This window comes from Arvicanthis niloticus, chromosome 6 (assembly GCF_011762505.2).
Source record: "Arvicanthis niloticus isolate mArvNil1 chromosome 6, mArvNil1.pat.X, whole genome shotgun sequence".
Classification (NCBI taxonomy): Eukaryota; Metazoa; Chordata; class Mammalia; order Rodentia; family Muridae; genus Arvicanthis; species Arvicanthis niloticus.
The window spans coordinates 67796482-67811256 of NC_047663.1; the positions used below are offsets into that span (position 1 = coordinate 67796482).

A 14775-nucleotide genomic window follows, 5' to 3' on the forward strand; every position below is an offset into this window, starting at 1 on the left:
CCTTGAGAACATTCCTTGGGTACACATTAACTTATTACATTGATCCTGATTACAAACAAACTTTGCCCCATCTCAGCTGGCAACCATGAGAAAGGCAGCTAGGTGTCAGTCTATAAAAGGAAACGGGAACTGGCCCCTGGCTTTCAGGCTCCAACATCTTCCTTTTGCCAAGATGCTACAGCTAAAACTCTTTGCAGTGCTCCTGACTTGCCTGCTGCTGCTGGGCCAGGTAAGAAAGGAAACATAGGTGGACATAGTAGTGGCGTGGAATTCAAAGTCTGACTCAGGTCTTTAGAAATGCAGTTCAATCTCCTGTAACCTGGAAAGAGCCCTTCTTCTAAGGGTGTGCAGCTGAGGGTGGGTGCTTCCTCAGCTAAAATGAATATGCCTTTGCTCTACAGATCAATAGCTCCCCGGTACCAGAACTGAGTTCAGCAAAGAGATCCCGGAGAATGACCCCATTTTGGAGAGGGGTTTCCCTCAGGCCCATTGGTGCCTCATGCCGGGATGATTCGGAGTGTGTCACAAGACTATGCAGGTATTTGATAATCCTGGGTACAGAGTGGACCAGAGAGTACTGGGAATCTGGGAGAGATGAGATCAGAAAACACAGAGACCCAAGGGTAAAGATGAGCTGAGAGAGTTTGTGGGAGCAGGGGAAGCTATATGAAGCTGCAAGCTCCATGGAAGTAAGTTCCTTGACAGCCAGGAACCAGAACACTGGACAGATCAAACAAGGAATGGTGGAGGAAACAGAGGTGTCCCGGGACTCCTTAGGTCTACATCCAATCTTAATCAACATCTTTTCTCCCCCCCCCCCCAGAAAAAGACGCTGTTCCCTAAGTGTGGCCCAGGAGTGATGTCATACACAGAGTCACCTCCAACTGTGCTCCGTTCTGTGGAATGTTGTTAACCACATTTTGGTTGCAGAGACTTAACTGAAGCAATCTTGTGTTTTTAATATTCAAAGACAGATCCTTGCTTTAAACTGGTCTCCATGTCTTATTAGAATGTTGTTTATTTGTACATAGACGTAACTTTGTCAGAGTTTATTTTTCTATAAATACTATTAAATGTCTCTGTTCTAAGTTCTGGCAGTCTGGAAATGACACTTGACTGAGTAACTTCATACATTATAGGGAACAGTAGTTGCTCCCTAACCAGTGGTGCTGCTCCACCTGGGAGTGTGCTGGGCACCCACTCTTCAAAGACTCATGTGAGCAGGATAGAGGCGATGCAGAAGCTTAACAGCAGCCAGTCCTGGCAAAGCAGAAGTCGTGGCTCTTTACTCTGCAAAGAACTCTTTAGGCTGGTATGTGCCACCTGAGGATGTGTAAAGTTTGTCTGTAACTCTAGGCTGGTATGTGCCACCTAGGATGTGTAAAGTTTGTCTGTAACTTTATGAACATGAAACAGAACCCCCCCCCCCAAAAAAAAAGGTCTGACTTAATAAAATAAGCCAGGCATGGTGGCATATGCCTTTAATCCCAGTACCAGGGAGGTGAAGGCAGAGGCAGGAAGATCTCTGTAGGTTCAAGGACAGCCAGAAGTATACAGTGAGTTGCAGGCTAGCCAGGGCTACATAAAGAAACCCTGTCTCAGAAAAATCCAAAAACCACCAATAAATAAATAGTAAAAATATATAATAGTTTATGTCTTAAGAGCATCAAGAAAGGATTGAGGATGTCTGTTGGTGCAGGACAACTGGAATCAAGGACACGGACGCATGACCATGCGCCCAAAATGTTTTTAAAATTTACTTTATGTGCATTGGTGTTTTGCCTGTATTCATGTCTGTGTAAAGGTGTTGGATCCCCGGGAACTGTAGTCACAGACAGCTGTGAGCTACCACGTGAATGCTGAGACTTGAACCTGGGTCCTCTGGAAGAGCAGGCAGTGCCTTTAACTTGTAAGCCATCTCTCCAGTCCTGAGTCCAGAGTTTCTGTAACCCAAAAGCGAGACCTGTGCTGGTGGGACCAGACCTTTGCAGAGTCAGACCGGACCCTAAGACACAAAGCAACTACACAAAAGATCACGGTAGGAGCTGAAGAAGCGAGAGCACAGTGCTTGTAAACGCTATACAGAAAAGCTAGCTGATATTTATTAAACTTAGTTTCTCCAGCTATGGTTTGGCATTATACAAAGCATCGTAATGACACAGTAGAGTTAAAAAGTTTTACAAATTGAAATGTGATACCCTTGTCTCCAAATATTTTAATTGCCATAAATTTGTTTAAAAATACACATTAAACGCATGTTTGACACTCTAAACTTTCTATAATCTCAATACCACAAAATACATATAATATACTCTACAGATGTGGAAAATCTAGTTAGTATATAATACTTTGCTCACCATTAACAGCTTATTATGTGAAATGCACATACTGACTTAGAAATCCTAGCTTTTGAGCCCCAAAGTACCTCTGAAATTTAACATATTGCAACAAATAAAAATCACAGTATATAATTGAAATTTTGGTTGAAAGTGTCAGATGCCTAGATATTTTCGATAAAAGAAACATAAGACAAAGATTGGATCATGTACAAGATAAAGGCCTCTCTCCTATCAGCAACTGTGCCTTTCAGAAGAGTCACCAGGCCTGCACTTTATCAACCATGTTACTTCCTCTCCAAAACCCGCCCCAAATATTAAACTGTTATTTACCAAATGATTTTAATTTCAAATAAAAAGATCTTCAATAAATATATAAGCATTTCCACCCTCCATATATAAAATTTCTCAGAATCATTCAAAACGGAGGCTAGGTAGAAATTTCCCTAACTGTGCTTACCAACCTCGTGTCTGGCCCTCAAGTGAGGCCTTTGCAGGCCCTGGCAATTGAGCCAGCGCTGTTGGCTAGCCCCACCCCTACCCTCACCCACGTACTGTTGAATGTTCATGTCAGTGATGTGCCAGGTGTGAGCATAATGGGGACACCTCTGAATCAGCAAGCTCAACTGTATGGACACCGTGGCGGCATTGGTTTGAAAGGCAGCACTACCAAACTGACACCTTCCGGAGAGGTACAGAACAGGCAGAAAACCCCAGTGGCTAAAAGCTGAGAAGAAACCTAACACAGAAGCAGCACAGTCAAAACCAAGTATTATTAGGATTTCTGGGTAGGAGCTTGTCCACGCTCATCTGAGAGCTTTCTCCATGTTTAAGGATGACGACTTCTGCTGAGCTGATCAATGGCAGCAAGGAGAGAGGCGCATGCAGACATTCCTGAAAATCAACTTCTTAAATATTAGCAATGTAAGCTGCTGAAACCTCTGACTAGTTGAGACTTCACCTGAACACCTTGTTCTAAATACCATTTACAAGAGAAGTGTAGCCTCTTTTTTATCCCTTGGCTTTGGAAACAGCAAGTTCTTTTTAATTACCCATGGGGTCCTTGTAAACAGGAGCTCTGCAGACCAGCATCCTCTTGCTCCACTTTGCTTTCTCCCAGGGTCTTTCTGTGTGGTGCATGCTGGTCTCAGACTAGCTAGAACTAAAGCATGCACTACTACACTGGGTCACCAAGGAACATTTAGATGTCTCTAGTTTTTGGAGTGGGTCTCAGGATCTCAGGCTCTCTATCTAGCAAAGGCTGACCTTTGCCTCAGGGGATGCACCAGCACTCCTGGCCTTCTCTAACCTTAAGAATGTGTTACTTGCTGGCTTGGTTTTGGGGTCTGAAAAGTCGCAGCTGAATGCCTCCACTGGAAGGCAAGGGAAAGGTACATTTACAAATGTGACAGCTGGCTGAGTCAGTGTATTTTCCCAGACCTTCATCAGTATTTTTTCTACTGATTTTACTCATGGCAACACTAGGTGTACAATATCACTGAAAAAGAAGGCTGCCTTTCTAGTTGAAATGTGAAGCTGGATGGGATTGTGTTCCACATCCTAGAGGAACATGAGTTACAGGAGTCTGGATTTGAACAAGGTGCTCTGGCTTTCTAAGTCACTTAGGTAGAGTCTAAACACCATTCCAACCGCCTAAAACAGTCATTCTCAGTAGATGTCCTTGGGACCCAGACACCTACAGACTCCCATAAATCAAAATATATGAAACCATTTTGTTCAATTAGCTATTGGAAAATTAAAATCCTTCCCACCCTGTAAGAGCCCTATTATACTACAGAAGGGCTCAAATATATTTCAAAAGTTAATTTACTACAAATCATAGTAATTAAGCTTTAACAATCTAAAGGAATACACATTGCATCCTTGAATGTTAATATTCAAGGTGCCAAGAACAAAGTGTCTTAGATCAATTTAATAAATAATGTGGAAATAGTTGCACTAAGCTAAAATACTAAACACACACATTTTTGACAAACTAATTCCATGTTTTCATACATACATACGTACATATATATAAAGTGTGTATGTGTACATAATTTTAAGATCCAAAGTCGCATACCCTCATACCTAGAAGAGTGTACAGCATCCCCCTTCTCAACTGAGCTAGGCATCACCCAATGGAGCTATTACTGGTTGCACTAAAAACTCCTCTGAGCACCAGCCCCAGGCAGTGCTTGTATTCCTGACAAGAGCCTTTGTAGGCTCTGGCTACACAATGCAAGCTCATTCATTAAACATCAACGTACCAAAGTTTCAGCTGTTAAATACAAATGATGCTTTCTAATCTGGCTGATTAAACCTTTAATGAAAAGAAGTGAAGAACAATTTTAAAACAAAAGAACAAGAGCTACTCTAAAGCCACAAGTGTGTCGTTCAAGTGTGTGCAGCCCAGATGCCTATACATCTCTAGTGCAAGAGCTTCCCAGAAAAACAGCAACTGTGGACACGTGCACACATTACTCTGAATTGCTTTTATATTGGAGAATTAAATCAGTAGCAGTCTATCTTCTCCCTTCAGCAGCTATAACTGTGACTTTATTTGAAGCACTTACTGATAATAAAGTGACTTCATAGTTTCTTGCCCAGAAAAAGGTGTCACTGAGCAAGGAAAGGGCTGGGTGCTCTTCAGCCAGAATGGGACATGGGTTAGGCTGTGTGATCTTGAATGCCTGGAGAGAAGTGCTCCCCACAGCCAGCCTCTCCCGGGCAGGACTGCTGTGACAGCTGCATCACTGTGGTCGTGTGAGGAGCCTGTCCAGAGTCCAATGGTGCATGCTGCTGCCTCCTGGCATAGAAATGTGATCTTAAGAGCAGTGAACTGAGCATTAACGGGAGTTGCTATTTCTAATACTAACTATACAGTGAATACAAGTTTCAGACTAAATTTGTAGCCACTTGTCAAATCAGCTTTAAATGGCTAAAAAACACTGAGGGCACCTACTGAGAAGGGAGGGATGGTCACCTGTAAAGGAGTCCAAGGTATGTGCTGGACATGACTGAGACAAAACATCTGAGAAGAGACACATGACATCAAAAATGCAATCGCTTAGGATCGGATTTTGATCCATTGCCCATTTCTGCCTGGTGAGGAAAATCCTCCACAATCAAAGGTTTAACAGTTTCATTCTCCAAGAATTGACAGTTTTAAAGGAAAAACATCTTAAAGCAGCACCATAAACATGGAGGAAACTCTGCTTTAGCATGACATCAGTCGCTCTAGAGTGTGCTGCACACAGACTAGAGCTGGAAAGCAGACTTCCAGCCCTGCAGCTGCTGAAGGCTGAAAGCATAGAAGAAGGGTGCTTGTTCTACTGCTAAGGCCTCCCTGAAGTGAAGGAGCCAGAGTGAGAGAGGAGCAAGGACAGGACACACAGACCACGGAGGTCACTAGCACGAGAGGAAACGATGGCCTCTGAAGAAGTATTTCTTAAATACACTACGATTAAACTAGAAAGGTACAGAGGCAATTTCTCCAAGGGAAAAATGTTAAATTCAGCATAAGCTGTAGGTATCAACCCTCAACACTATGTAAGAATGAGACACAAAGCAGTTAAGCTCTGTGTATGTGAGACTGCAGGACAAAGTTCACTATCTTCAGAAACAGGTGGTGAAGGAGAGTCGGAGAGGATTTGCGACACCGATGCAGTCAAGATCTCTATCCGTCTTCCCCTGTCCATTCAAGTCCGAACGATCATCTGCTAATAATAGGGGATTTTTCTCCCTAATTGGATGGATTTTTGGAATGAGAAGGAAAAGTCATTTTTTGAAGCAGCATTTTACCCAACTGATTACACTAAGTCAGGTACCAAAGTACTAGCTTTTCTGAAGGAATCTATCTTAATGTGACTCTAAAGGAAAATTTAAACTCAAAGAGAACTTGAAATTATTATTGTAGAGGACCAACCATGAATGGCTAATCTGGTCCCAGCATAAAACTTTATCTGTAAACAATCTGTAGAGTTATCATTTAAAGTTAAGATTTAAGGCACACCAGACATGATGGGGTCACTAAAGAGAAGTATACAGGAAGAGAGACATTCCTCACCCTTCACTGCTGTACGCACCTTGTCGGGAACAGTAGTTGGATAAGGAACTGTTACAGAGCTGGCTTCCTAAGCACTATCGCTATGTTCCCCCTTTCCAAGAAAGCTCACATTGAGCCAAGTTAGGTACTTTTCTAGTATAAATTTTCTTTCTTTCTTTGATATGACAAAGGATCATGTAGCTCAGGCTAGCCCCAAACTCACTGTCTAACTGTATGTAGCTTGAGGATATTCCTGACCTCCTGACCCTCTTGTCATCACTCCCCAGTGCTGGGATTGCAGATATACACAACCATGCCCAGATGCTATTGTGAGTTTTCTGATCCTGTCAAAAGCATACATCATTGATGAGGATCTTTGGAAAGAGAAATTCATTATCTCCACATTAGGCATTGGGACACCTCCTGTCAAGCTCCAGTTACTGAACTGTCATATCTGAGCATTATAGTCTCTCCACCATAGGGGAAATCCAACGACTTTAACCTTCAAACATTATCAAGGAATAAAGGCTGCAGCCTTCAGAAACTGGATCACTGTTTCCAGGAGTAACTTACTCTGTTTCAATCAAGTGTCAAGAGTAAAACAAAAAAGAATCTAAGGTTTTAATAAACTCATAGTTTAAGATTGTCCTTTATGAAGCCATTCAGTATCATGTGCTTCCCCAGCAAATCTGCTTTTTTGTAATGCATTAGATGCAATGTAGTCACCTTGTGATTGCTAGTGTTACTAACAGACATTCACAGTTTTGAAATAATGCATACCAAACCAGACCCACTCCATTTCTGCACCCATGTAGAATGCCATCTTCTCATGTTTAAATGACTTTTCACATGTGGAAGAGCATCCTTAATACCAAGCATAATCCTACAATAATAAAACTGTAGTAAGACTTAAAAGAACATAGGTGAGTAGCTGTAGAAAGAACAAGTCCTGTCTTGGACAAGCCAACTCTTATCTTAGAAGACATTAAGTAACACAGCTCCCAAATATATAAATAAAATGCCTACATTAAATTTATGCTAAATATTTAACAGAATAAATTTATAGGCAGAAATACTAAGCTTTAAACAAGCTCCAATCTGGGAACTTGAAAAAATGAAAATAAATAGAATTTTACTTGATTATTTATGAATTGCAACTGGAATTCCAATTACTAAAACCATCTTGCTGATGTACTGCAGGTTTAGAAGCATTTAAATACTTGTCACATTGGAAATATTGAAGGGTCAATTGATATGATAGCTTTGGGTTATAGAAACAACAAAATAAACCAAAGAGGAGAAAACCATTCCTCATTCTTAGTGTCGACTAGGTGGTGTGTTATGGCAGTTTTCCTTTGTGATGTGACACAGTGTTGTGGAAAAATATCAGAGGCAACGAGAGTATGTTCAGTTCAAGATATCAGCTTGGCATCCTGCCGAAGCCAATGTAGTCCCTGCCGGGTGTAACGAGCCAGATCTGTCATGATGCTTGCATTAAAGATGAGAGGGCCCATCACTTTGTCCAGTTCAGCAAAGAATTCTAGAAAATTAAAAACATTCATTAAGTATCACACATTCTTCACTGATTTACTATAAAATAGCAGGTCTTCCACACTAAAGGTCTCTACAGAGTCTCAGGTTCAGAAAGTAATACATTTTAAACAGAATGCATGGTAATGAATTCCAGGAGAATACCACTGATGAAAAAATGGTCAACTGCTACTACACATTAAAAATGGAATCTCATTGGTACATGTGCAGTGCCCCATTAGATTATTCAAAAGCACTCTCTACATGTTATTTTTGTGCAAGAAGTAAGTAGTAAGGCTGGAGAGAAACCTCAGAGGTTAAGAGCACTGGTTGCTCTTCCAGTGAACCTGGGTTCAATTCCCAGCACCCACATGGTAGCTCACAACTGTCTGTAACTAACTCCAATTCCAGGAACTATGATACCCTCAGATAAGACATGCAGGCAAAAACACCAATGCACATAAAACAGAATAAATAAATCATTTTTAAAAAGTAGTAAACAGGAAACAATGTTTGTGTGTTCCCACACTAGCCCCTGTGTAGCTCCATGAAAGTCTGTAACAAACACTCTGCTATTATCAGATGCCCTGCACCACCAAGAAATCCCTTCTATTTAGCCAGAAGTTTAAAAACTGAAAGGACAGAAATCAAAAGATTCTTCTTCAATGAGCAACAGAGGCATAAATGGGAACAATGTCCTAGGATTTGATCCCAGTGTACTTTTTGGGAACAGACAGGATGGAGTCCTTGGATACTTTCTGAAGACAAAGCTTTTAGACATGCAGAGAAAAATGATTGTTAAAGACTACCCAATAATCAAATAAGGCAAGATGATCAGACACTTAAGGTAAAATGTCTGTACAGAAATTCAAACTAATAAATGCAAAGGAATACCAGAACAGAATATTGCTGCTGGTTTTTCTTTGCTCACTCCCTCCCTGAATACGGTTTTACATAGCTCAGGCTGCCCTGAACTCCCAATGATAACCTCAAACTCTTGATCCTTACAGCTTCTGCTCCCAATTCCTGGAATTACCAGCAGATGAAGTGGAAGTTTCTGATTGTGTCATGTGATGCAGACTCACATGATGTTTGGAGAGAACACTGTCAATTGTCAATGATGGCGGGGCTTGCATAGCTAGCTATGCAACTCTTTGTTGGTCTTTTGTCTTCACTGATCTTCACTTAATTGAGAGAGGCACAGCAGAGAACTCCTGGCATTCCAGCGGGTCCTGGTCACTCCCACTGACTCGTGCTGATTTGGCAAAGGCCTGGCTGTATCTGCTGGATCGTGCCAACACTGCTGTTTGGTGACATTTTTGAACTGGACTGTTGGTATCCTGACACTACTGAACTAGGAGGCTGGTATCCCGACAACAGAGATTGGAGTCACCCCAAAGAATCACTTCCAAACAGGTCCACACCCCCTTGTCCTATTTACCATCTTTTCTCCCCTACCCTTTTGGACGGTGGGCTAGAAGAGGGGTCGAAATGTTTGAGAGCCCTTATTAAAGAAGGTTTTGAAAAATCTAAGCTTACAGGCAGGCACTACTATACCTGGCACATAATGAATTTTTTTTCCTAATAATGGACCTAGGCAATAGTCAAAATGTAAGTTAAAGTCAAAAAGTGTAAGTTAAAGTTTAAAAGGAAATGTTATATCATGCTCATCAAAGTGACACCACATAATAACCTATTAATGTCAAAAATTTTTTTAAAGACAGGGCAATGTAGTTCAGACTGTTTTTCAACTTGCAATCCCTTCAGAGACTATATGCCTACTTCACCACGCTTAGTCTGATGATTATGTACTTATTTACTTACTCATTTGGTATTTTTGAAATAGGGTTTCTCTGTGTAAGGGTCTTGGCTATCCTGGAACTTGCTCTTAGACCAGGCTGGCCTTGAACTCAAAGATTCACCTGCCTTTGGCTTCCCAAGTGCTGGGATTAAAGGCATGTGCCACATCAACTGGCTCAGGTCTGATGAATCTTAATATCAATACAGGGTAAATACCTGTGGTGGTTTGAAAAAAATGGATCCCATAAGCTCATCATGAATGAGTTAGGAGATGTGATCTTGTTGGAATAGGTGTGGTCTTGCTGGAGGAAGTCTAGCTCTGTGGTCAAGCTTGAAGGCCTCAGAAGCCGAAGCCAGGCCTAGTGGCATCACTGTTTCTTTCTGCTGCCTAAAAAGCCAGATGTAGAACTCTTAGCTACTTCTCCAACACCATGTCTGCCTGTATGCCACAATGCTTCCTGTCATGATAATTGACTGAACCTCTGAACTGTGTCAGTCCCAATCAAATGGTTTCATTAATAAGAGTTGCAGTAGTCATGGTGTTTGTTCACAGCAACAGAACACTAACTCAATACCTTAGGTAACTAGGTATAGTCATGTAAGATGCACCACCTAGAGCATTATATCTAAATACTAAACTTGAATCTAATCAATAGGAAGGAACTAAGAAAGATAAAATGACAAACGCAATGGTAGCATGAGGAAGAAATGGTCATTATGTAGAATGACATTGTCTATGATCCAGTTTCTTCTCAACACCAGTGGCATGGCCAAATAAGGGGGAGAGCTACTCAAGACACTTACAAAATGCAGCATTTAAATCTTGCTTGGATACTATATAAAACAAATCCATTGCTATATTTTTAATGGTTCTCTCTCTTACATTTATCTGTCTGTGGATGTGTCAGTGTACTTGTGTTGAGTCAGAAGAGAACTCTATGGTGTCTCTTTTCACCTTTCACCAAGTAGGTCCTGGGGCTTGAACTCGGGCTTCGTGGTAAGCACCTTTACCTAATGAGCCATCCTGCAGGTGTCAACTACTCTTCTGTTTAAGGTATATTTGAGACTACAGGGAAAGTTGATGGTAGACAAGGTACTGCCTCCTGAGCTACATTCAATATGTCACAATAGAGAGACATCTGTCTTAAACCAAGAACTGTTTCTAGTTTAGCTGGTGTCACTAGTACCACACAAGCTGTTTGTCTTTGTTCCCCCACATCAGTCCATCTGTCCCCATCCTTCACGTTAGGGGCCAAACCCAGGGCCTTATGCATGCTGGGAAAGTAATGTAACAAGGAGCTATGCACTCCTACATAGACTAGATGTGACTAGATGTGGTTAAAATACTCCCGAGGGTATTTTAACCACATCTAGTCACATGTAGTATGTGAGGCAAATATGTAGTATGTAAGCAAAGGAGGTTATTAGCAAATTATGATTGTCTTTAAACCACAAAATAAATAGTCTCTACATACTTGACTAAATCACAAACATTTCTTTTAACTATTCTATCATCAAAGTTTATCAAGTGCCCAACAAACCTTTCTGTTCTTTGGAAAGCTGTTCAGCTTGGTCCCAAATTTCTGTGGCATAGAGGAAGTTGGATGTAACCTGGACGTAGCTTGCTGCCATCTGGTGGATTTTCTGTGGAATGGTCACCGAAGAGCCACTTGCTGAAGCACTACTTCCCCCAGAAGAGTAACTTCCAGAATTGCCTGGTGACAGCTTTGGAGAAACAGGGGAGGGCATCCCAACAGCTTTGCTACACACACACATACACACAAAAAAAACAAAAAACAAAAAAAACCAGGATGCTTATTCATACATACATAATGAATACTATGAAATCAACATACTACAGGATGATGAAAGTCACATGGGGGAGGGGGCCTACCTCAAAAGAACAAATTAAAAAGGACACGGCTCAGTGGGAGAGCACTTGTTAGCATGCAAAGGCTCTGAGTTTTGTGGGTAGACAAGGAAAGATAAGATGGAATGTCAACTCACATTAACACAAAGACTCCATAGATAAACTTAGAAAATGAAAAAGAAAATGTAAAAGTTTGCAGGGTGTTTGTTCCCCTTTTATATGTAGGTGGAAGGCATTAATGTGGAAATGGAAGATAAATCAAGACCAAGCCACTATACTCTAGCAATGCAAAGACCTGAGTGAAGTTAAAATCACTGTAACAAATCTAAATAACTATGAAAATAAACCTGAGAAGACTAGAGGTACTGATAAAAACTTATCTGGGGCTAGAGAAATGGCTCAGGGATAAGAATGCTTGCCACCAAGCCAGACAACATAAGCATATCTATGAGCCTATATGGTAGGAGGGGGAAACAAAACCAAACCAAAAGCCAACTCAGATGTCTGAAATGTTGACATGTCTCATTTCTAACCTTTCTAAAATTTTTTATATTTAAAACTATTAAGTTGGAAAGAATAATTTTAAAAATACTTTTCTAGAGGCAAAACACAGTAGGAAAGCATGCAAAAGGCCCTGGGTTCAATTCCAAACATCAAAAAATAACATTTAAAACACCTTACTAGAGATTGTAATACTTTAAAAGTAGTAACCATTGTACTGTCCATTTCTACTCTGATCCACAAATAATTAATCAGAAATATTTCAGAGAAGAAAATTGTACCTACCTCCCCAAGCCAGGTGAAGGCGCTTGAGAATTACTGTAAGAATTCTGCATGGAAAAAAATAAATTTATTTAACAGCAATATATATATAACTTTTGAAGCATTCAATATCTTCCAAAGTGTTGGGCTAGGGTTAATCTTGAGAACTTTACAAAACTGGCTCCATAGTGAGTTTGAGGTCAGCTCAGACTAGATGAGACACTATCACAGAAAAGTAACATGAGACTAGAAATGGCTCAGTGGTTACGAGCAACTGTTACTCTTCCAGAGGACCTGGCTTTGTATCTCAGCACCCAAGCCGGGCAGCTGATCTACTCCAAGTGATACTTCAAATGTTTTAGTATTTTTTTAAATGTATAGGTGGTTTTGCCTACACGTATATCAGTGCATCACATGCAGTCCTGATGTCATCAGAGGGCAGAGGATGTCAGAGCCTATGGTACACAGGGAGTTCTAAGTGGTCATGTGAATGCTGGGAATTGAATATGGTTTTTTGGAATAGCAACCAGTACTCTTAAACCCAAAAAATCTTTAAAAACAACAATACAGAATGAGTGAATGCATAACAGAAAGAAGTTACTAAGTGAAAAGCTAGGTTGTTCTAGAAGAATTCAAAGACGATGCAAAGAAACTACAAGTAGGAGGGCTTGGTGGTGCATGACTTTAATCACAGCACTCGAAAGACAGAAGCAGGTGGGTCTCTGTGAGCTCAAAGCTAGCCCAGTCTACAAAGCAAGTCCAGGACAGCCAGGACTATTACACAGAGAAACCCTGTCTTGAAAAATTGGGGGCAGAGGAAGCTCATCAGCCAGGCCAGGTGCTGAGTGCTCCTCACTCTTCGGGGGCCCCTGGGAAGGTCTGAGACTGGGGCCTCCCTCGGCCCTAACCAGGCTCTCCCTGAGTGGGGAGGTGAGTTCCCAGGGAGCAGGGGTTCCACACGTGGGCAGACTGGGCAGAAAAAATTGGGGGAGAAAAAGAAAAAGGAGGAGGGAAAACAATGAATCACAGAGATAAATGAAAGGAAGAGAAAAAAAAAAAAACCACATGGAAACAAGTCATATACAAACAAAACCAGGCAGAAAAGAGAACACCCATGACCCATCTAGGTTGTACACAGAGGGGTTTAGACAAGGAATAAGAGATGCTTGAGGATCTTGTAGGCTAGACCTTGAGCCTATAGGCAACAGTGAGTTATGGAGGAGTTTTAAAGTCCTAACTACAACAGGATTTGGGGGAATTTATATGGTACTAGCTTGAAACTTAAAAACAACAACAAAAAAGAAGATATTTAGGATACTACAATAACTTTGGGCTGGGTGTGTGGTTCAGTGGTTGGGCACTTGCTTAGAATGTGCAAGCACTGGACTCCATCCCTAGTAGTGTAAGAAACAAAACAAAACCAGGTAACAGTTTGAAGAAAGGTGATAATGAACGTTTTCCAGCATAGACATGGCTATTGTTTATAGCTATGAAAATTTTGTAATCCAATAGACACATTTGAAGGCTTTCCCAAGAAAGCACAAACATATCTGAGAATTCCAAGCAGTAGTTAGTTTGTTCCTCTCTTGTTATGTTGTGCCTAAATGTGAGAGTATCTCTGGGACAGGGATGGGAAGGTTTGCACATTTTGTTGGGTAGGCAATGGACTTCGTTATACATACTTACCTTCAGGTGCTCAGTTAGCGTCTTGGAGTACTTCAGAGCGTTCTCCTTCTTCAGTTTGAACAGCCTCAGGTACAACAAGGACTGGCATCTCAGGCTAGGTAGTGGGAAAGAGCAGTGTATTTAGACATGCTACATCGACAAGCAGTCTTTCCATTGTGTAGGAATATAGAACTGGCTTTATGTGAGCAATCATAGCCCAGGGTCAATGTTAGCTCTCAAATAAAACCAAGATGTCAGCTTAATATGGAACACACCATAGGGAAAGGAAAGTAGCTAAGGAACTCCTAACATTCCATTATTACTGACATTCAAAATTAAGACTACACCAACATACCATAATTCAAATACCTTTTAAGAGTTAAAAAGTGAAAGTAGAAAACTGAACACTATGAGTGAGACGGAATATACCAACACTGACTCAGCTCATATAGTTCAGCCCACACAATTATTGTTTCTGCTCACACACCCAGTAAAGACCACTTTAGGCCACTTTCCCATTCACTGGTCTTTCAGTTCCTTCCAACTTTTCCATTCTTCCCCACAGTCCTGCCCCTGCCTATGCTGCCACTTCCAGAGCAAGTCTTCAATCTCCCAACCATCTACTCTTATAGAGTAGAGATTCTTTACTTTTTGAGACAAGGTCTCTCTCTATTCTATCTTCCTAGAAATCCTGAAACTCTCCATATGTAAACCAGTCTGACCCCAAACTCACAGAGATCCACCTGCCTCTACCTCCTGAGTACTGG

At 41.2% G+C, this 14775-nt stretch overlaps 2 protein-coding genes across 3 annotated transcripts in view; one reads left to right on the forward strand and one right to left on the reverse strand.

Moving 5' to 3' along the window:
- Window positions 1-95: 95 nt before the first annotated feature.
- Window positions 96-9142, forward strand: Leap2 (liver enriched antimicrobial peptide 2). Of its 2 annotated transcripts, none has more exons than XM_076936859.1 (3): window positions 96-229; window positions 402-538; window positions 8922-9142. In XM_076936859.1, the coding sequence occupies exons 1-3, from the start codon at window positions 173-175 to the stop codon at window positions 8983-8985; spliced, it is 258 nt and encodes an 85-aa protein (XP_076792974.1). In that variant the 5' UTR covers window positions 96-172; the 3' UTR covers window positions 8986-9142. The 2 variants fall into 2 exon arrangements, with proteins under 2 accessions (XP_076792974.1, XP_034362839.1); XM_034506948.2 differs by lacking the exon at window positions 8922-9142 and adding an exon at window positions 824-1092.
- Window positions 2081-14775, reverse strand: part of Aff4 (ALF transcription elongation factor 4) — a 72083-nt gene continuing 59388 nt past the window's right edge. Inside the window, 4 exon segments of the mRNA XM_034506947.2 lie at window positions 2081-7921; window positions 11253-11473; window positions 12368-12411; window positions 14030-14123. Coding sequence (XP_034362838.1) covers window positions 7794-7921; window positions 11253-11473; window positions 12368-12411; window positions 14030-14123 — 487 coding nt within the window. The 3' untranslated portion in view covers window positions 2081-7793.

What these genes read in the sequence shown, in the direction of transcription:
- Leap2 (XM_076936859.1), top strand. Translation starts at nt 173, where the DNA reads ATGCTACAGCTAAAACTCTTTGCAGTGCTCCTGACTTGCCTGCTGCTG. An exon ending in GCCTGCTGCTGCTGGGCCAG is followed by an intron (nt 230 to 401) that starts GTAAGAAAGGAA and finishes TTTGCTCTACAG; the next exon opens with ATCAATAGCTCCCCGGTACC. An exon ending in TGTGTCACAAGACTATGCAG is followed by an intron (nt 539 to 8,921) that starts GTATTTGATAAT and finishes TGATCCTTACAG; the next exon opens with CTTCTGCTCCCAATTCCTGG.